Below are 16,712 nucleotides of genomic sequence, written 5' to 3' on the forward strand. Positions count from 1 at the left end.
ATGAACAAATCCGACTCTCTTTGACGAACCAAGCCAGAGCCCAAAAAGCGAACCGAGCCAAGCAGAACCCGAAGGTCTGCTGAAAAGCCAAGCCGAAGCAAAAAGCTCTCCAAAAAGCCTCCACCTCGCCAAGCAGAACCGAAGCTCACTGAACCAAAAGTCTCAACCCTCGCCAAGCAGAACCCAAAGGCCTGCTAAAAGCCAAGCCGAAGCAAAAAGCCTTCAAAGAGCCTTCAACCCTAACCCGAGCCAAGCAGAAGCCGAAGCTTACTGCCGAACAACCAACCAAACCAACTGAGGATCTCTTCCTTATTCTCCTCCGACCTTCCCCGCTCCCGGCGTAACTCATCCCCCCATGCCCACACAACCGTGGGTGGGAGGGAGTTATTTACGTCCCGTGATTCAGGACGGGAGGGTTCTTCCTCCTCTTCGCAGAAGAGGGGGAGGGGTGTCTCCATTGTTTTCTCATCGCTCCCTTACTAGTAAATTGAATCGCAGCACATTTAATCGATTTCTGCCCATTAAACAATGGAAGGTGAGCTATCTAGGGAACAAGCACTTATCGACATAACTGACGAAAGGAACCTGAATGTTGTGTGCAATCGAATTCCCAAATTCGTAACAATATATATATATATATATATATATATATATATATATATATATATATATATATATATATATATATATATATATATATATATATATATATATATATATATATATAGTTGTTGCCATGTTCTGCTCAGCATGTTTGTGTCCACCAGTGCGCATGCAGATGTGATCCGAGAATGAAGAAGATCCATCTTTGCCACCCCCCCCCCCCACAGAAAAAATAAATCAAGGGGTTATGTCTGGTGATCGTGGGGGCCAGGCGGTTGGTCCTTCTTTGCCAATCTTGCGACCTGTAAATTTTTCATTCAGGGCGGCTCGAACGACTAAGGCCCTTTGAGGGGAGCGCCATCCTGTTGAAAAATGATATCGGCTTTCAGGTCTTCAACCTGTGGGAAGGCAAATCCTTCCACCATGTTCATGTAAATTGTTGAGGTCACAGTATCCTCCAAAAAGAAAAACGGTCCCACCAAGCGGTCATGGGGAAGGCCACACCACACATTGACCTGTTCAATGACAATGTGGGGGTTTTCAGAGCCCCAGATCCTCACATTGTACCGGTGACCTACCCCGATACATGAAAGCAAGCTTCGTCTCTGAACATGACCTTTTTCCGGCAATCTTCATCATCCTCTATGCGACTAGCCATTTCCAAGGCAAATGCCTTGCGTTTGGGTTATTTTGTTTGAATTCCCGCAGAATCTGCACCTTTATAGGCATAAAGCTTCAGTTCTTTATGTAAAATCCTGTGTACAGTTGGCAGTTGGTAGTCCCACTTCTCTGGCTGTGCGTCAAATTGATTTTCTGGAACTTTGTTGAAATGATTCGCACACGCGTTCGTCTGCTGCACTTGTGCTTGGTCGACCAGTAATTTTCTGTTTCTGACGACTTCCAGTCTCTTTAAACCTCTTCTACCACTCTCGGATACTATTCCGTGATGGTGAATTCCTTCCATACCTTGTATAGAAATTACGCTGAACTTGCTTGTCAGATCTCGACTTGATGAACCATACAACGCACTGAGCTTTCTCCTGTGGAGTCACCATTTTCTTTTACATTAAATCGGCAGACTTGAAAACAATGAAAACTTCATGAGTTTCTGCATCATATAAAACAAAGGGTACAGTTGTATCTTTTGTGGTACCCAATATATTTACAAGCAAAGTTGTCCAGATCTTTTTGGAACAGCCGTATTATGTTTTGTTCCCTGTTTCTAATTGTCTTCAGTGCAGCACCTTATGTTTCAGCGTAATTTCATCCCAGCTTCGGTATCCTTATGTGTTTCACAAACGCTCTTTAAACATGGAGATCTTTCGGTTTTGTACAAAATTTGTTTAAGGATTTTAATATCCTGCCTGTTCTGTTTTGTCTGTGACCTTTCATGACTCAGACATGAATTTGATTGGAAAAAATTCCCCTTTCCAGCCTTCAACATTTCAATTCTAAGTTTGCATTTTCGTCTCTTTTACAGCCCAAGAAATACACCAACAAGGTGATTTAGTTTTTCTTGTGGATTTTTCCAACAATGTTGGAAATGACAACTTCATGAAGGTTACTGAATTTTTGACTGGATTTCTGGATAAGCTGGAACTGGGCCCAAGCAAGGTGAGAGTGGCCCTCGTGCAGTACACTGGGAGTGGGAAAACGTCGACGACGCAGATTCGTTTCGACCTGGACACGCTCACCGACAAGTCATCCATATTGAGTGTCTTGCGGGACATGAAATTGATAAACGAATCGATGCCTGAGGGGGCTTCCACCGAAGACTCTCTCTCTGCTGTGTTTCACACAGAGGGCCGAGGAAATGTTCCAAAGGTGGGTCTTTTTTCCATTTGCACGTTTCAGGAGGTTGGAGGAAATTCTCCCAGAAATCAAAATCTCCACCTCCTTTGTCAGTAAAAGATTATGATTCATGAAACAAATTGTGAACTTGTTCATGAATCTTTCTTCTATATCGTTAGTCCGCCATGCTTTATGTCCAGACTACACTTTGCAATGGAGGATAATTTCCTTCTCCTCTAAAGGCCCAGTCACACCTTGACGTTTTAGCTAGCTTATGCCGATTTTTGGAAAATTTGTGTAAAACGCTGGTACACGTCGAATACGTTATGGGTACGTTTTGTATGTGTTAAGACCACGCTGAAAAACACTGCCATAAGTGGTAGTAGGTTGGCTTTAAATGTTGAACTTTTGGGTTTTCCTCGAATTTTTTCATGCTTGAAATTTTATGACGTATGCCGGCGCATGAATCACACGTTCCGCTACGCTGGCCATAAGTTGTTGGCACGTTATGCGATTGTTGACACACGTTGAAACACGTTACTTGTAAGTTACTCATAAGTCGAAACACGTCGAGGTAATGTTTAGCATACCCGAAACTTATTTCTAACCAATGAATAACGTTTTGTAAGCACGCTACACGAACGTTGTTCACACTTTGCAACACGTTACTTGAAAGTACTACTACTACTACCAACATCGACATCACTAAATTCTCTCGAACTACTACTGCTACTACTACTGCTACAACTAATACTAATACTACTACTAATAACATTGACAACACTAAATTCTCTCGAACTACTACTACTACCAACATCGACATCACTAAATTCTCTCGAACTACTACTACTACTACTACTACTACTACTACTGCTACTACTACTACTACTACTAACATCGACATCACTAAATTCTCTCAAACTACTACTGCTACTACTACTGCTACTACTAATATTAATAATACTACTACTACTAACATTGACAACACTAAATTCTCTCGAACTACTACGACTACTACTACTACTACTACTGCTACTGCCACTGCTACTGACATTGACATCTACTCAACATGGAGTCAGGAACACCGATGGGTTCCTCTTGTGAAGCCCATTTGTATATACCAATTCCCCTAAACGCTGCCAATACACCATTATACGGTAGCCGTAAGTTAGAAACACGTTCAGTAAGTTCTGTCGTCGTCCGGAAGACGTCAATCAAATTCGTCTACATACGCCAATGTGCGTTTGAGATACGTTACACATAGGTTCAAAGCACGTTACTCGTAGGTTAAAAATTAAGTTTCGGGTATGCTAAACATTACTTCGACGTGTTTCGACTTATGAGTAACTTACAAGTAACATGTGGCCGACGTGTGTAAACGATTGCGGAGCGTGCCGAGAACTTATGCCAGCGTATGCGGAACTTGTGAGCCATACGTCGAGTACGTCGTGAAATTTTCAGCATGCTTGAAATTTCACGATGTACTAGACGTACCACGTAATATGCCAGCGTACTTCATTGTTTTTCATCGTGCTCCTTATGTATACACAACTTACCCATACCGTATTCGACGTTTCCCAGCGTTTTAGACACATTTTTCATAGGTCGGCATATGCTGGCTAAATCGTCAAGGTGTGACTGCGATGTTGACACTTCCAATTTTCAGGCGGTTATGATTTAAATCGGCGAGCGGCAGGTTTTTAACAGAGAACGCTACGAGTTCGTCGGCGATACGTGCAGCGCGCTATGACCAAGTTAAACTGTCGTTGGGCATAGTTTGTGAACGCCGACAACAGGCTAAGCATTCGTTGGTATAAGTTATCTATAACACAACGAAACGTTCTGTGCCCGTTACTAATACGTTATGCATACGACCAACACGTTATGAATACGACCAAAACTTTTTTAAAAACCTCAAAACTTCAGCGTACGCCAACGTTTTTCGTGCGTTTTTATACGTTGCCATTCCTGGCTAAAACGTCAAGGTGTGACAGCGCCTTAAGCTCCAGCTCTGTTCATTTTATCTTCGCCGATTCGTCTAGAACTTAGTTTCCTACACGTTGGTGAACGATCGACATGAGCGAACAAGCTTTCATTTGCTTTCTTTGAAGTTGTTTGTTGACATGTGCTCCTCATTTTATCATGATTAAAGATGCTCTTTCTTACAGATCCTTATCTTACTCACTGATGGAACAAACAATGACAAATTTGAAGTTCCTCTGCAGAGATTGATAGACACCAATGTGAAAACGTTTGTCATTGGAGTTGGCAATGTGGAGGAAACTCGATTGAAGAGGATTGTGAGTTCACCTGATGAACAACGCCTCATCCTGGTTGACAATTTCTCCAGCCTTGATACTGTGAAAGAAAAATTGACACATTTGGTTGACGAGGTCCTTGAGAGTCCTGAGTATGTTATTGCAACCTCTGCTCCGATTCTTCCACAAAATATTGTCACGGAAACACCAACTGTGCGGAATCCATTGATTGCTGAGATAAACCAATTTACGACCAGAAAATCTTCTCTTGTAACGACGACAATCGCCCTGGCATGTAGGTGATTATGAAAATTGTAACTGGTTCTCAGGGTTGTGTTTAAAAGAGAAAATTGTTCTTGTGTGATTCATTTGGGAAATGCTGATGATAATTCTGACCTGATCAACATTCATAAGTGCTGGAACCTTTTTTTTAATTTTTTTTTTACATTGTTATCACTGTCACATTCGGCCCATGACATTTTCCTTGTGACACTCCAATTTGCTCTTCTCTTGTTGAAATTACAGCAACAACTTTAGGCTCGACTGAAGAAGGTGAAGTGGGAGCAACTGTCGTACTTGAGACGCATGCAACTCTCGGTAAATTGTCATTCTTTCTACAATTGCAACATTTGATCAATCTTGTGCATTTTAAGCAAAAATAAAAATAGCGTGCATATTTAATTGTTTTAAACCTGTATTCCTCAATGGGATTTAATATTCTCATCTCTTGAAGACAACATGTTCAAGCCGTGTTATTGAATGCATTTTTGACATTTACCTGTTGTCAAAGGAACACCGATTAAGCAGGGTACAGCATCGTCGACAATCCCTCACGCTCCTGCAGCTGGTGTTGAAACAGGAGGAACAACCTCAGCGCAAGAAATAATTCCCAAGACACAAACAAGTCCAGAGGAAAGTGAGTGAGATGTTTGTCGGTATCTGGATTTGAAATAATGTGTTGTCGGATCCCGCTATTTGGTGATTCCCTATTCGCAGACCCCGTGTATTTGTGGTTTATAAAATTCGACCTGCTTTGATATTCGCGGCCCAGTGTTTCGCATTTTCGCGGTTTTTCTTGGGTGTCTCTGTCGTTTTTCGCTGGCGTATTCACGCGGTCCTCCCCCCCACCCCCCGCGTGTTTTTGCAGGCTTATTTGCCGTATTCTTTGTGGGTATATTCGTGGTTTTTCACAGGTTTTTGAATTTCCCTTGTGAATCACAAACTGCCAGGAATCTATCCCACCGCTTTAAAAATAAAATAAAACAATGCCTCAACATTCGCGGATTCGACATTCGCGGCATCTTCCAGGAACGTAAGCTCGCAAATAGCGGGGTCTGACGGTACTAAGAAATTATTAAATTTCCCAACATTGTGACAAACGTTAAATAATCATGTTTCTACTCTTCCTCTCTGGTTGATAATCATGTGGAAGAATGTTGGATGATTATCTTGGAAATGATTGAAAATTCAACAGGAACCACACAATTCCTTTGGCCTCCATTGTTTTCTTTGGTTGTTGCTAAAGGAAGTTCATATTTCAGGAGAGAAATTGCAGGTTAGCATTTCTAACATTTCTTGCATTCGAACATCTCAAATTATTTATCGACCGAAATATAATATTTTTTAAATCCTCGTGGAGGATCTCTAAGTCTTACTCACGTTGTTGTTGTTGTGGACTTTTTTGTTTCACAGCCTACAGTTTTCATCGAAACTTCCTGAAACTTGGCATATATATGTAAAAATACCCTGCGCAGACAGTAACCATCTCCGATTTAAAAAATTCCTCCTGGGAAAAAAGTTATGACTCAAAATATCTCCGCTAATGGAAATCGCCTAAAAAATTATCTCCGAAACTAGGCAAGCTTTTTGAATTCTGTTTACAGGAATCGAACAGGGCATTAGCAGAGATGAATTACCGCACATATGATACATTACTGTGACGCCATATCAAATTTTATGACGTCATTCCTATTTTTTGACATTTTTTGTTTCACAGCCCAGAGTTTTCATCGGATCTTCGTGAAACTTGCCATGCATATGCAGAAAGCCCACGCGCAGGCAGGAACCATCTCCGATTTTGGAAATTCTTCCTAGAAAAAAAATTGACGTCATAATATCGCCGCTAATGTAAATCGCCTTTATCATTATCTCCGAAACTAGGCAAGCTGTTTGAATTTAGTTTGCGGGAATCAAGCCGGGCATTGGCACAGATAATTTATCGCAAACCTGATACATCACAATGATGTCACATTCGTTTTTATGACATCATCAAGAGGACGGAGGATCTTAGCTCATTTGAGCTTGTTTTTATTGGTTGAGAGAGAGGTATGGAAAGATTTTCAGTTTCTCTTGTTAATCTTTGAGTTAAATTTTATCTGATTACCTTTTTCAAAAAAAAACTTCAACCAACCCTCACTTTTTCATTTCTCAGAGCGGTTTGTTCTCAATTTCAATGAAGGCAACATATACACCGAAACTGATACTTAAACAGTTTTTACTATGTAATTATTTGAACATAAACTTTAAGATATTTGATGAAAGTTTATCGCTTCAAATTATGTGACATGTTTTATTTCTATGAAAACCCCAAACTCATTTCAAATGTTATTTGTAATTCATTGATCGTGTCTCGCAGTGGAAATCTCTTCAACAACTTTGGGTTTAGTTGTGCCTGAGAACCAGGCATCCACCGTCCCATTATTGGCTGCAACAACTGGTAAACAGATTTCCCGACTTCAAGTGCCATTTCACGTGTTTAGCTGTCATTGCAACATTTGCAGGGAAACCCAGTTGTCGCCGAGATGACTCGCTCTTTGACTGCATTTCACTTCTTTGTGTTTTCTCGTTCAAACTAAGTGTTTCTCTCATTAATGAGACAATTCTCATGTTCTGTTATATGTATGATTAGTAACTATATTGTTTCACCACAGAGGAGCCAATCAAAGTGGATATAGCTCAACCAACCGTTGCTCAAGTTCCCTTACCTCTCCATCCAGCAATAGGCACTACACCGGTCCCGCAGATCTCTCCTGAAGATGAGAGAATTCCAGGAATAAGTGAGTCGAACTTCATTAATTCCATGATGTGCAAATAATGTCGAAATTTTGTGATTGAGAGGCTGCCAAATCCAAGAAAATGTTTGGTTTTCAATAATAATTTTTGGAAATGGTACACTTTTCACATTCTGAAGTAATCTATCTTTATGATTATAAATAAATCGTAACTTTTTCAAAAGAAGGAAAAAAGAAATAGGATCACTGGACGTGTAGCTCATCTGGGACCTGCCCTAATGTTGTAACCCAAATTTAGTAATATTCTGGCTGGTGGGTCTGGAGAGGTAGGTGTTTGAAGGAATTTATATGATTTTTCCCAAACATTTCCGAAGAACGTCATTTTGACACACTTCCGGTCATGTGACCATCATTGCCTCCGCAATTTAACATCATGACCATGTCCCAATGTGTAACCCAAATTTGTTGGCATTCTGACCGGTGGATTTGTAGAAGAGTTTTGAAGCAATTTATGTGATTTCCCCAAAAATTGAATCAGTCGGCCATTTTGAAACACTTCCGCTCATGTTATCAGAATGACTTCGGCAATTTAACATCCCTACCCTAGCCTAATGTTGTAACCCAAATTTGGTATCATTCTGGCTTGTACATCAGGAGAAGAATTTGGAAGGAATTTGTGGAACCGCCATTTTGACACACTTTCGGTCACGTGATCAGGATGATCAGCGGGCTGTTGGCGTCTAAACCATCTTCCCCACCAGGTTTCCTGGTGAGCAGGGTGTATGAATATAGACACCCAGCAGGATTACAAACAAAACCTGTCAAAGGGCGGAGGAGCTCCGAGTGAGCCAACAGCCATCCGTATGTAATGCCCAACTTTGTTTGCGGACGTCCTCCTGCAGTTGCGTTATGTTTTTTTAGGAGGTTAGTGGCAGGATTTGCACTCCGGCCACTGTAAAACCTTCATTCCACAAAACGTACCACAAAGAAATCTGAAAACCCACTCTGTGGGAGCACCTCCTGTGTAGCTACCCTTCACAGGGCAGCTCACCGGATGAGGGAATTGGGGCAAAGCCTTCGGAACTCCCACTCTTTGATGATAGGAGGAAAACCATGGGGTAACCTTCCCGGGTCAGATTGCGGTAGTGTGTATCGGAGTGGTGCTAAGGTGTCGTCCACCAGACGGCGGACTCCTTGCGTTGACTTTAAGCGGTCCCTTCGGTTGGGTGCCTGGAATATCCGGTCCCAAAGAGAGGATGATCACCTGTCTCTGTTATCATCTATGCTCAAGCATTTAGACACCGGTATTGCAGCTCTCTCTGAGGTTCGGAGACCGGATAGTGGCAAAATCATGGCGGGTGGTTAAACCTACTGTTGGTCTGGTCGCTCTGATGGTTTCCATATCCAAGGAGTTGCTGGAGCTGTATCCAATAAGCTGACACCAATGATAATTAACGTAACACCAGTAAACGAGCGTATTATGAGACGAAGGATTCATCACCCCTTGGGTGTCATTTCCCTCGTCTCTGTGTCTGCTCCGACTGAGGCGAGTGATCTCACCGTGAAGGTCGCATTCCATGGGGTGTTACTAATCCTCTTTAGTCGAGGGAAACTCGACTAAAAAGGATTGTTAGTTCACCTGATGAACAACACATCATCCTGCTTACCAATTTCTCCAGCCTTGATACTGCGATAGAAAAATTGACACATTTGGTTGACAAGGTCATTGAGATTCCTGAGAAAGTTACTGCAACCTCTGCTCCTATTCCACAAAATATTGTCATGGAAACACCAACTGTGCACAATCCATTGACTGCTGAGATAAACCAACTTACAACCAGTAAATCTTCTCCTGTAACGACGACAGTCTCCATGACATGCAGGTGATTATTAAAATTGTGACTCGTTGTCATGGTGTGTTTATTAAAGAACATTGTTCTTTTGTGATTGGATTGGGAATTGGTAATGAGAAATGTGAGCCACGAAACACCTTTATGTGCTCGAACCTTTTTTTTTACGTTGTTATTGCTGTCGCAGTCAGCCCACTACATTTTCCTTGTTTCACTCCAATCTACTCTTCTCTTGTGGAAATTTCAGCAACTTTGGGGTCAACCGAAGTGGGCAAACTGGGAACAACTGTCGCATCTGAGGCTCATGCAACTCTTGGTAAATTGTCATTCCTTCTGCAATTGCAACATTTGATCAACCTTGTGCATTTAAAGTAAAATGAAAAATAGCGATGAGAAATTGCTGCCAAAATAATTGTCCATATTTAATTGTTTTAAACTGATATTCCTCAACGGAATTTGAATATTTTCATTTCTTGAAGCCAACATGTTCAAGCCGTGTTGTTGAATACATTTTTGACATTCATCTCTTATCGTAGGAATGCCGATTGAGAAGGGTACAGCATCATCGACAATCCCTCATGCTTCAGTAGCTGTTGTTCAAGCAATCAGAACAACCTCAGCCCAAGAAATCATTCCCGAGATTCATACAAGTCCAGAGCAAAGTGAGTGAGATGTTTGTCGGTGTCTGGATTTGAAGCAATGTATTGTCGGACCCCGCGATTTGCGGATTCCCGATTCGCGGAACCCGTGTATGCAGTTTATAAAATGCGACTTGCTTCGACATTCACGGCCCAGTGCTTTGCGTATTTGTGGTGTTATGTTTTCTCAGCCTTTCACCGGTGTGTTTGCAGTTTTTCATGTTTCCGTGGTTTTTTGCGGGGGAATTCGTGGTCTTTTTTTTTGCCTTTTTGGAGTTTTTTTAAATTTCATGCTTTTCTGGGTGTATTTGCGGGGGTTTTTTTTCACAGGAATATTTGTGGTTTTTCACAGGATTTTGGATTTTTCCATCAATTACGAACTGCCAGGAACCTATGCCCCCTTTTTCCATTGAAACAATGCCCCGACATTTGCGGATTCGACATTCGCGGCATCTTCAGGAACGTAACCTCGTGAATAGCGGGGTCTGAGAGTACCAGGAAATTATTAAATTTCCCAACATTGTGACAAACGTTCAATAATCATGTTTCCACTGGTTCTCTCTGGTTGGTAATAATATGGAAGAATGTTGGCTGATTATCTTGGAAATGTTTGAAAATTCAATTTTTGTTTTCTTTGGTTGTTAGCCTGGTGTTGGCTTAGTGGTTAGGGTGGCGACTTGGGATCCCAGGGTCCTGAGTTCAAGCCCCGTTGGCTGCTGAATTAACACCAGGGGGTTGACTCAGCCTGTCATCCTTCCGAGGTCGGCGAAATGAGTGCCAGTGTACTGGTCCCGGTGTATGCCCCGGTTAGAATAGGTGTACCATATCCCTGTGTGTCGTAAGAGGCGACCAGGGTTGGCGTCAGGAAGGACATCCGGCCATAAAACATTGCCTCAAGAAAAAGCCAAACCCCTGCACAGCAGGGAAAAATGGCTGTAAAAACGGTCATTTTTTTTTATTTTTTCTTTGGTTGTTGCAAAAGGAAGTTCACATTTCAGGAGAGAAATTCCAGATTGGCATTTCTAACATTTCCTTGCATTGGAACATCTCAAATTATTTATCGACCAAAATAACATGTTTTTTTTTATTGGTAGAGAGAAATATGTAAACATTTTCAGTTTCACTTGTTAATCTTTGAGTTAAATTTTATTTTGTGATTACTTTTTTCGAAAAAATATCTTGAATTAACTCTCCCTTTTTCATTTCTGAGAGCGGTTTGTTCTCAACTTTAATGAAAGCAACATATACACCTTCACCGACACTTACACAGTTATTACTACGTTGTTGTTTGAATGTAAACTTTAAAATGTTTTATGAAAGTTTATCATTTCAAATTTTGTGACGTGTTTTATTGCTATGAAAACCCCAAACTCATTTCAAATGCTATTTGTAATCCATTGATCGTGTCTCGCAGTGGAAATCTCTTCAACAACTTTGGGTTTAGTTGTGACTGAGAACCAGGCATCCACCGTCCCATTTTTGGCTGCAATAACTGGTAAGCAGATTTCCCTACTTCAAGTGCCATTTCACGTGTTTAGCTGTGATTGCAGCATTCACAAGAAAACCCAGTTATCGCCGAGATGACTCGTTCTTTGACTGCATTTCATGTCTTTGTGTTTTCTCGTTCAAAGTAAGTGTTTCTCTTGTTAAAGAGACAATTTTCATGTTCTGTTATATGTATGATTAGTAACTATATTGTTACACCACAGAGGAGCCAATCCAAGTGGACATAGCTCAACCAACCGTTGCTCAAGTTCCCTCACCTCTCCATCCATCAATAGACACGACACTGGCCCCACAGATCTCTCCTGAAGATGAGACAATTGCAGGAATTGGTGAGTAGAACTTCATTAATCCCGTGATGTGTCAACAATGTAGAAATTGGGTGATTGACGGGCTGCCAAATCCAAGAAAATGTTTGGTTTTCAAGAATAACTTTTGAAAATTGTGCACTTTTCATGTACTCTCTGAAGCCATCCATCATTATGATCATAAAATATCGTGACTTTTTCAACAAAAAAGGAAAAAACATAGGACAACTGGACCTGAAGCTTATCTGGACCCTGGCCTAATGCTGTAACCCAAATTTGGTAGCATTCTGACTGGTGGGTCTGGAGGAGAATATTTTTGAAGAAATTTACTAAGTTGGCCATTTTGACATACTTAGTCATGGGACTGGAACAAGCTTTGCAATTCCTGTTTCCAGTCACGAGAGGAACATTGCTGCCAAATTTCAGCCGGATCAGCCCAGCGGTTTGGCTGGAGAAGTCGAAATAGGAGAAGGAATGACGGACAGACGGACAGTACGTGATGACAACACCTTATCCGAAATTTAAATTCCATATAATTTAAAAATTCCCCTCCCCAGCCTTCAATATTTCAATTCCAAGTTTGTATTTTCTTCTCTTTTCAGCACAAGAAATACACCAACAAGGTGATTTAGTTCTCCTTGTGGATTTTTCCAACAATGTTGGAGATGACAACTTCATGAGGGTGACTAAGTTTTTGAGTGGATTTCTGGATAAGCTGGAACTGGGCCCAAGCAAGGTGAGAGTGGCCCTCGTGCAGTACACTGGGAGTGGGAAAACATCTGCGACACAGATTCGTTTCAACCTGGACACGCTCACCGACAAGTCATCCATATTGAGTGTCTTGCGGGACATGAAATTGATAAACGAATCGATGCCTGAGGGAGCTTCCACCGAAGACTCTCTCTCTGCTGTGTTTGGCACAGAGGGCCGAGGAAACGTTCCTAAGGTGGGTCTTTTCTTCCTCTGAGTGGGTATCGACATGAGCGAACAAGCTTTCATTTCTCTTTTTTTGAAGTTATTTGTTGACATGTGCTCCTCATTTTATCATGATTGAAGATGCTCTTGTCTTCCAGATCCTTATCTTACTCACTGATGGAACAAACAATGACAAATTTGAAGTTCCCCTGCAGAGGTTGATCGACACCCATGTGAAAACGTTTGTCATTGGAGTTGGCAATGTGGAGGAAACTCGATTGAAGAGGATTGTGAGTTCACCTGATGAACAACGCCTCATCCTGGTTGACAATTTCTCCAGCCTTGATACTGTGATAGAAAAATTGACACATTTAGTTGCCACGGTCGTTGAGAGCCCTGAGAAGGTCATTGCAACCTCTGCTCCGATTCTTCGGCAAAATGTTGTCACGGAAACACCAACTGTGCAGAATCCATTGACTGCTGAGATAAACCAATTTGCAAACAGTAAATCTCCTGCAACGACGACAATCTCCATGTCATGTAGGTGATTATTAAAATTGTGACTCGTTGTCATGGTTGTGTTGGAAGAGAAAATTGTTCTTGTGTGATTGACTTGGGACCTGGTGATGAGAATTCTGAGCTGATTAACATTCTTAAATGCTGGAACGTTTTTTACATTTCTATCGCTGTCACAATCGGCCCATTACATTTTCCTTCTGATACTCCAATCTAATATTCTTCTCTTGTTGAAATTTCAGCAACTTTAGGCTCGACTGAAGAAGGTGAAGTGGGAGCAACTGTCGTACTTGAGGCTCATGCAACTCTCGGTAAATTGTCATTCTTTCTACAATTGCAGCATTTGATCAATCTTGTGCATTTAAAGCAAAAATAGAAATAGCGATGACAAATTACTGCTGAAATAATTGGCCACATTTCATTGTTTGAAACATTTAATTCCTCAATTGAATTGAATATTCTCATCTCTTGAAGACAACATGCTAAATCCGTGTTGTTGAATGCATTTTCGATATTCACCTCTTATCATAGGAACACCGATAAAGCAGGGTTCAGCATCGTCAACAATTCCTCACGCTTCAGCAGCTGTTGTTGAAACGGTCATAACAACCTCAGCGCAAAATATAATTCCCAAGATACAAACAAGTCCAGAGGAAAGTGAGTGAGATGTTTGTCAGTGTCCGTATTTGAGACGGTGGTGTAAGAAGTCCTGTACCTTGTTTTTGCTCGTGTCGTGAAGCATCTCAAATATTTTGTGATTTTACTTCATGGCAATTCACATTTCTATGTATAATTTAACTCTTCAGTTTACTCTCCTTTTTATGCCTCCGCCGATGAAGTCATGGGAGGCATTATGTTTTCAGGTTGTCCTTCCGTCTGTCGGCGCGTCTGTGATAGGTTTTCGTTACCGCGATGACGTAACAATGGCTGAAGGGATCCAAGTCGTACTGTGTGACAAGGATTGGGATGGAGTACACTTATTGTTGTTTGCTGTCAGGGAGTCGGTTCAGGAGTTGTTGGAATTTAATCCTTTTGAACTGGTGTTTGGACACACTGTGCAAAGATCATTGAAGCTTTTGAAGGAACCAGTGGCTGAATGAGAGGTCACAGTTAAATTTGCTGGATTATGTGTGATTTCAGAGAGAGGATATCAAAGGCACGTGAGACTGCAAGAGAGAATTTACAAGGATCACAGACAAAACTAGAGGGGGAGCATTCAGGAGAGTGCAAAACCTCCGCCGCCAATACTGCTGGGTCACTCAAGTGAACCTTATATCTTATTCATTAAATATGATGTCAACAGTGCTGACAGAGTTATAGTTCTTTTCTCCAACATTTTTTTTTTGGGGGGGGGGGGGTTTGGAAATCACTTAAAACATGTAAAAATGCAAAAAAAAAAAAAAAAATCGAAATTTTGTTGAAAAAAAAGTTGCAAAATTTTTTTCTCTAACAATTTTTTTTTGGGGGGGGGGTTGGAAATCACTTAAAACATGTAGAAACGCAAATTTTTTTCTATTTTTGGGGGGGTAACAATTTTTTTGGGAGGGGGTTGGAAATCACTTAAAACATGCAAAAATGCAAAAAAAAAAAAATTTTCTCAAACAATTTTTTTTTGGGGGGGGGGCGGAAATCACTGAAAATATGTAGAAATGCAAAAAAAAAAATTTTTTTTTCTCTAACAATTTTTTTGGGGGGGTAACAATTTTTTTTCGGGGGAGGGTTGGAAATCACTTAAAACATGTAGATATGCAAAAAAAAAAAATTCTCTATTTTTTGGGGGGTAACAATTTTTTTTTTGGGGGGGTGGAAATCACTTAAAACATGTAAAAATGCAAAAAAAAAATTTCTCAAACATTTTGGGGGGGGTTGGAAATGACAAAATATGTAGAAATGCAAAAAAAAAATTTTCTCTCACAATCTTTTGGGGGGGGCAACAATTTTTTTTGGGGGGGGGTTGGAAATCACTTAAAACATGTAGAAATGCCAAAAAAAAAATTTTCTCTATTTTTTGGGGGTAACAATTTGGGGGAGGGGTTGGAAATCACTTAAAACATGTAGAAATCCCCCCCAAAATTCTCTATTTTTGGGGGGGGGGGTAAAAAAAAAAATTTTGGGGGGGGGGGTTGGAAATCACTTAAAATATGTAGAAATGCAAAAAAAAAATTTTTTTTTTTGGGGGGGGGATTTATTCCGACCAAAATTTAATGGCATGATCCTTGGACCATACCTAACCCCCCACCAAGTTTCATCGAAATCCGTCGAGGAGTTTTTCCGTAATACTGTTCACAAGCAAACAAACAAACAGAAAGGGGTAAAAACAGTAACCTCCATCCATCTTCGAAGATGGCGGAGGTTAACTTGAAGGGCACTCGGTAGAGCGCATACCTCCACCACATAATGCCTGATGTACGAGAACATATCGGGCCCAATACATTTTTGAAACGCAGCATCATGCAATGTATCGTTTTTGGCCCTATCTCTCAATGGTGAAGAGTCAGTTTAAAAATTAAATAATTTACATATCCGGATCCGGATTTGGAACTTCGCCGAAATCGAATCAATTTGTCCTTGTCACACACCCAACCCGTCCACCAAGTTTCATCCAAATCCATCAACCGTTACAAGCTCGGTATTTTGGACCTTACCTCATTGAAGGAAAAGTCGGTGAGACCAATTATGTCGTTCAAACTCCAGATAGACTCTGCAGAGACGACTGTGACATAAATATGACAGAAAGCAACCAGAAAGTGTGATTTCAGCCTCACCTGCTTTAGCTGTAGTTTATGTCCAGAAGCAAAATGAGATGTGCGATGAAGTGAAGCTTGACCGCACGAGGGACAATGCCTACCCGAGGCTGACCAACACCGAGGTTTTATTACACTCAGATCAGAAGTTGAGTCATTTTAATGTCCGAACAGCAGGGTCGAGTCTCAGACTTAATTTATGACTTTGCCCACTTGTTTACGGAATTTACCTGGCCATACCGACTTAGCCTATCACGACGTCGAGGTAAGAGATGCTACACTAGTAAAACAACACCCACACAGGATGAATCCTGTAAAGTCAGAACATTTTAATGAGGAGGTTGAATGCACGGTCAAGAATAGCATCATCGAACGTCATGACAGTGAATGGAGTTCACCCTGCATCTTGGCACCGAAGCCAAATGGCAGTTTCCGTTTCCGTGAGATGATTTAGAACAGGTTCATACACTGATTAGAACAGATACTTATCCAATCCCTAGGATTTATGATTGCATTGACAAGATTGGTCAAGCCAAGTTTATAAGCAAATTTGACTTACTGTTGGGGTCCTGGCA

At 41.1% G+C, this 16,712-nt stretch overlaps 1 protein-coding gene across 3 annotated transcripts in view; it reads left to right on the forward strand.

Annotated features, from left to right (window-relative positions):
• LOC147008973 (collagen alpha-3(VI) chain-like) overlaps positions 1-16,712 on the forward strand; it is a 63,257-nt gene that overhangs the window by 29,822 nt on the left and 16,723 nt on the right. Inside the window, exons 10-23 of one of the 3 annotated variants that reach the window (XM_085863768.1) lie at positions 2,084-2,427; positions 4,563-4,947; positions 5,178-5,249; positions 5,443-5,568; positions 7,288-7,368; positions 7,583-7,708; positions 9,761-9,829; positions 10,050-10,175; positions 11,566-11,646; positions 11,861-11,986; positions 12,565-12,908; positions 13,036-13,417; positions 13,636-13,704; positions 13,925-14,050. In XM_085863768.1, the coding sequence (XP_085719894.1) occupies positions 2,084-2,427; positions 4,563-4,947; positions 5,178-5,249; positions 5,443-5,568; positions 7,288-7,368; positions 7,583-7,708; positions 9,761-9,829; positions 10,050-10,175; positions 11,566-11,646; positions 11,861-11,986; positions 12,565-12,908; positions 13,036-13,417; positions 13,636-13,704; positions 13,925-14,050 (2,457 nt within the window). The remainder of the gene's footprint in view (positions 1-2,083; positions 2,428-4,562; positions 4,948-5,177; positions 5,250-5,442; positions 5,569-7,287; positions 7,369-7,582; positions 7,709-9,760; positions 9,830-10,049; positions 10,176-11,565; positions 11,647-11,860; positions 11,987-12,564; positions 12,909-13,035; positions 13,418-13,635; positions 13,705-13,924; positions 14,051-16,712) is intronic. The other 2 variants (XM_085863770.1, XM_085863769.1) reach the window with 2 other exon arrangements.

Source organism: Eptatretus burgeri, chromosome 18, assembly GCF_056783735.1.
Source record: "Eptatretus burgeri isolate ZD-2024b chromosome 18, Ebu_testis_v1, whole genome shotgun sequence".
Taxonomy (NCBI): Eukaryota; Metazoa; Chordata; class Myxini; order Myxiniformes; family Myxinidae; genus Eptatretus; species Eptatretus burgeri.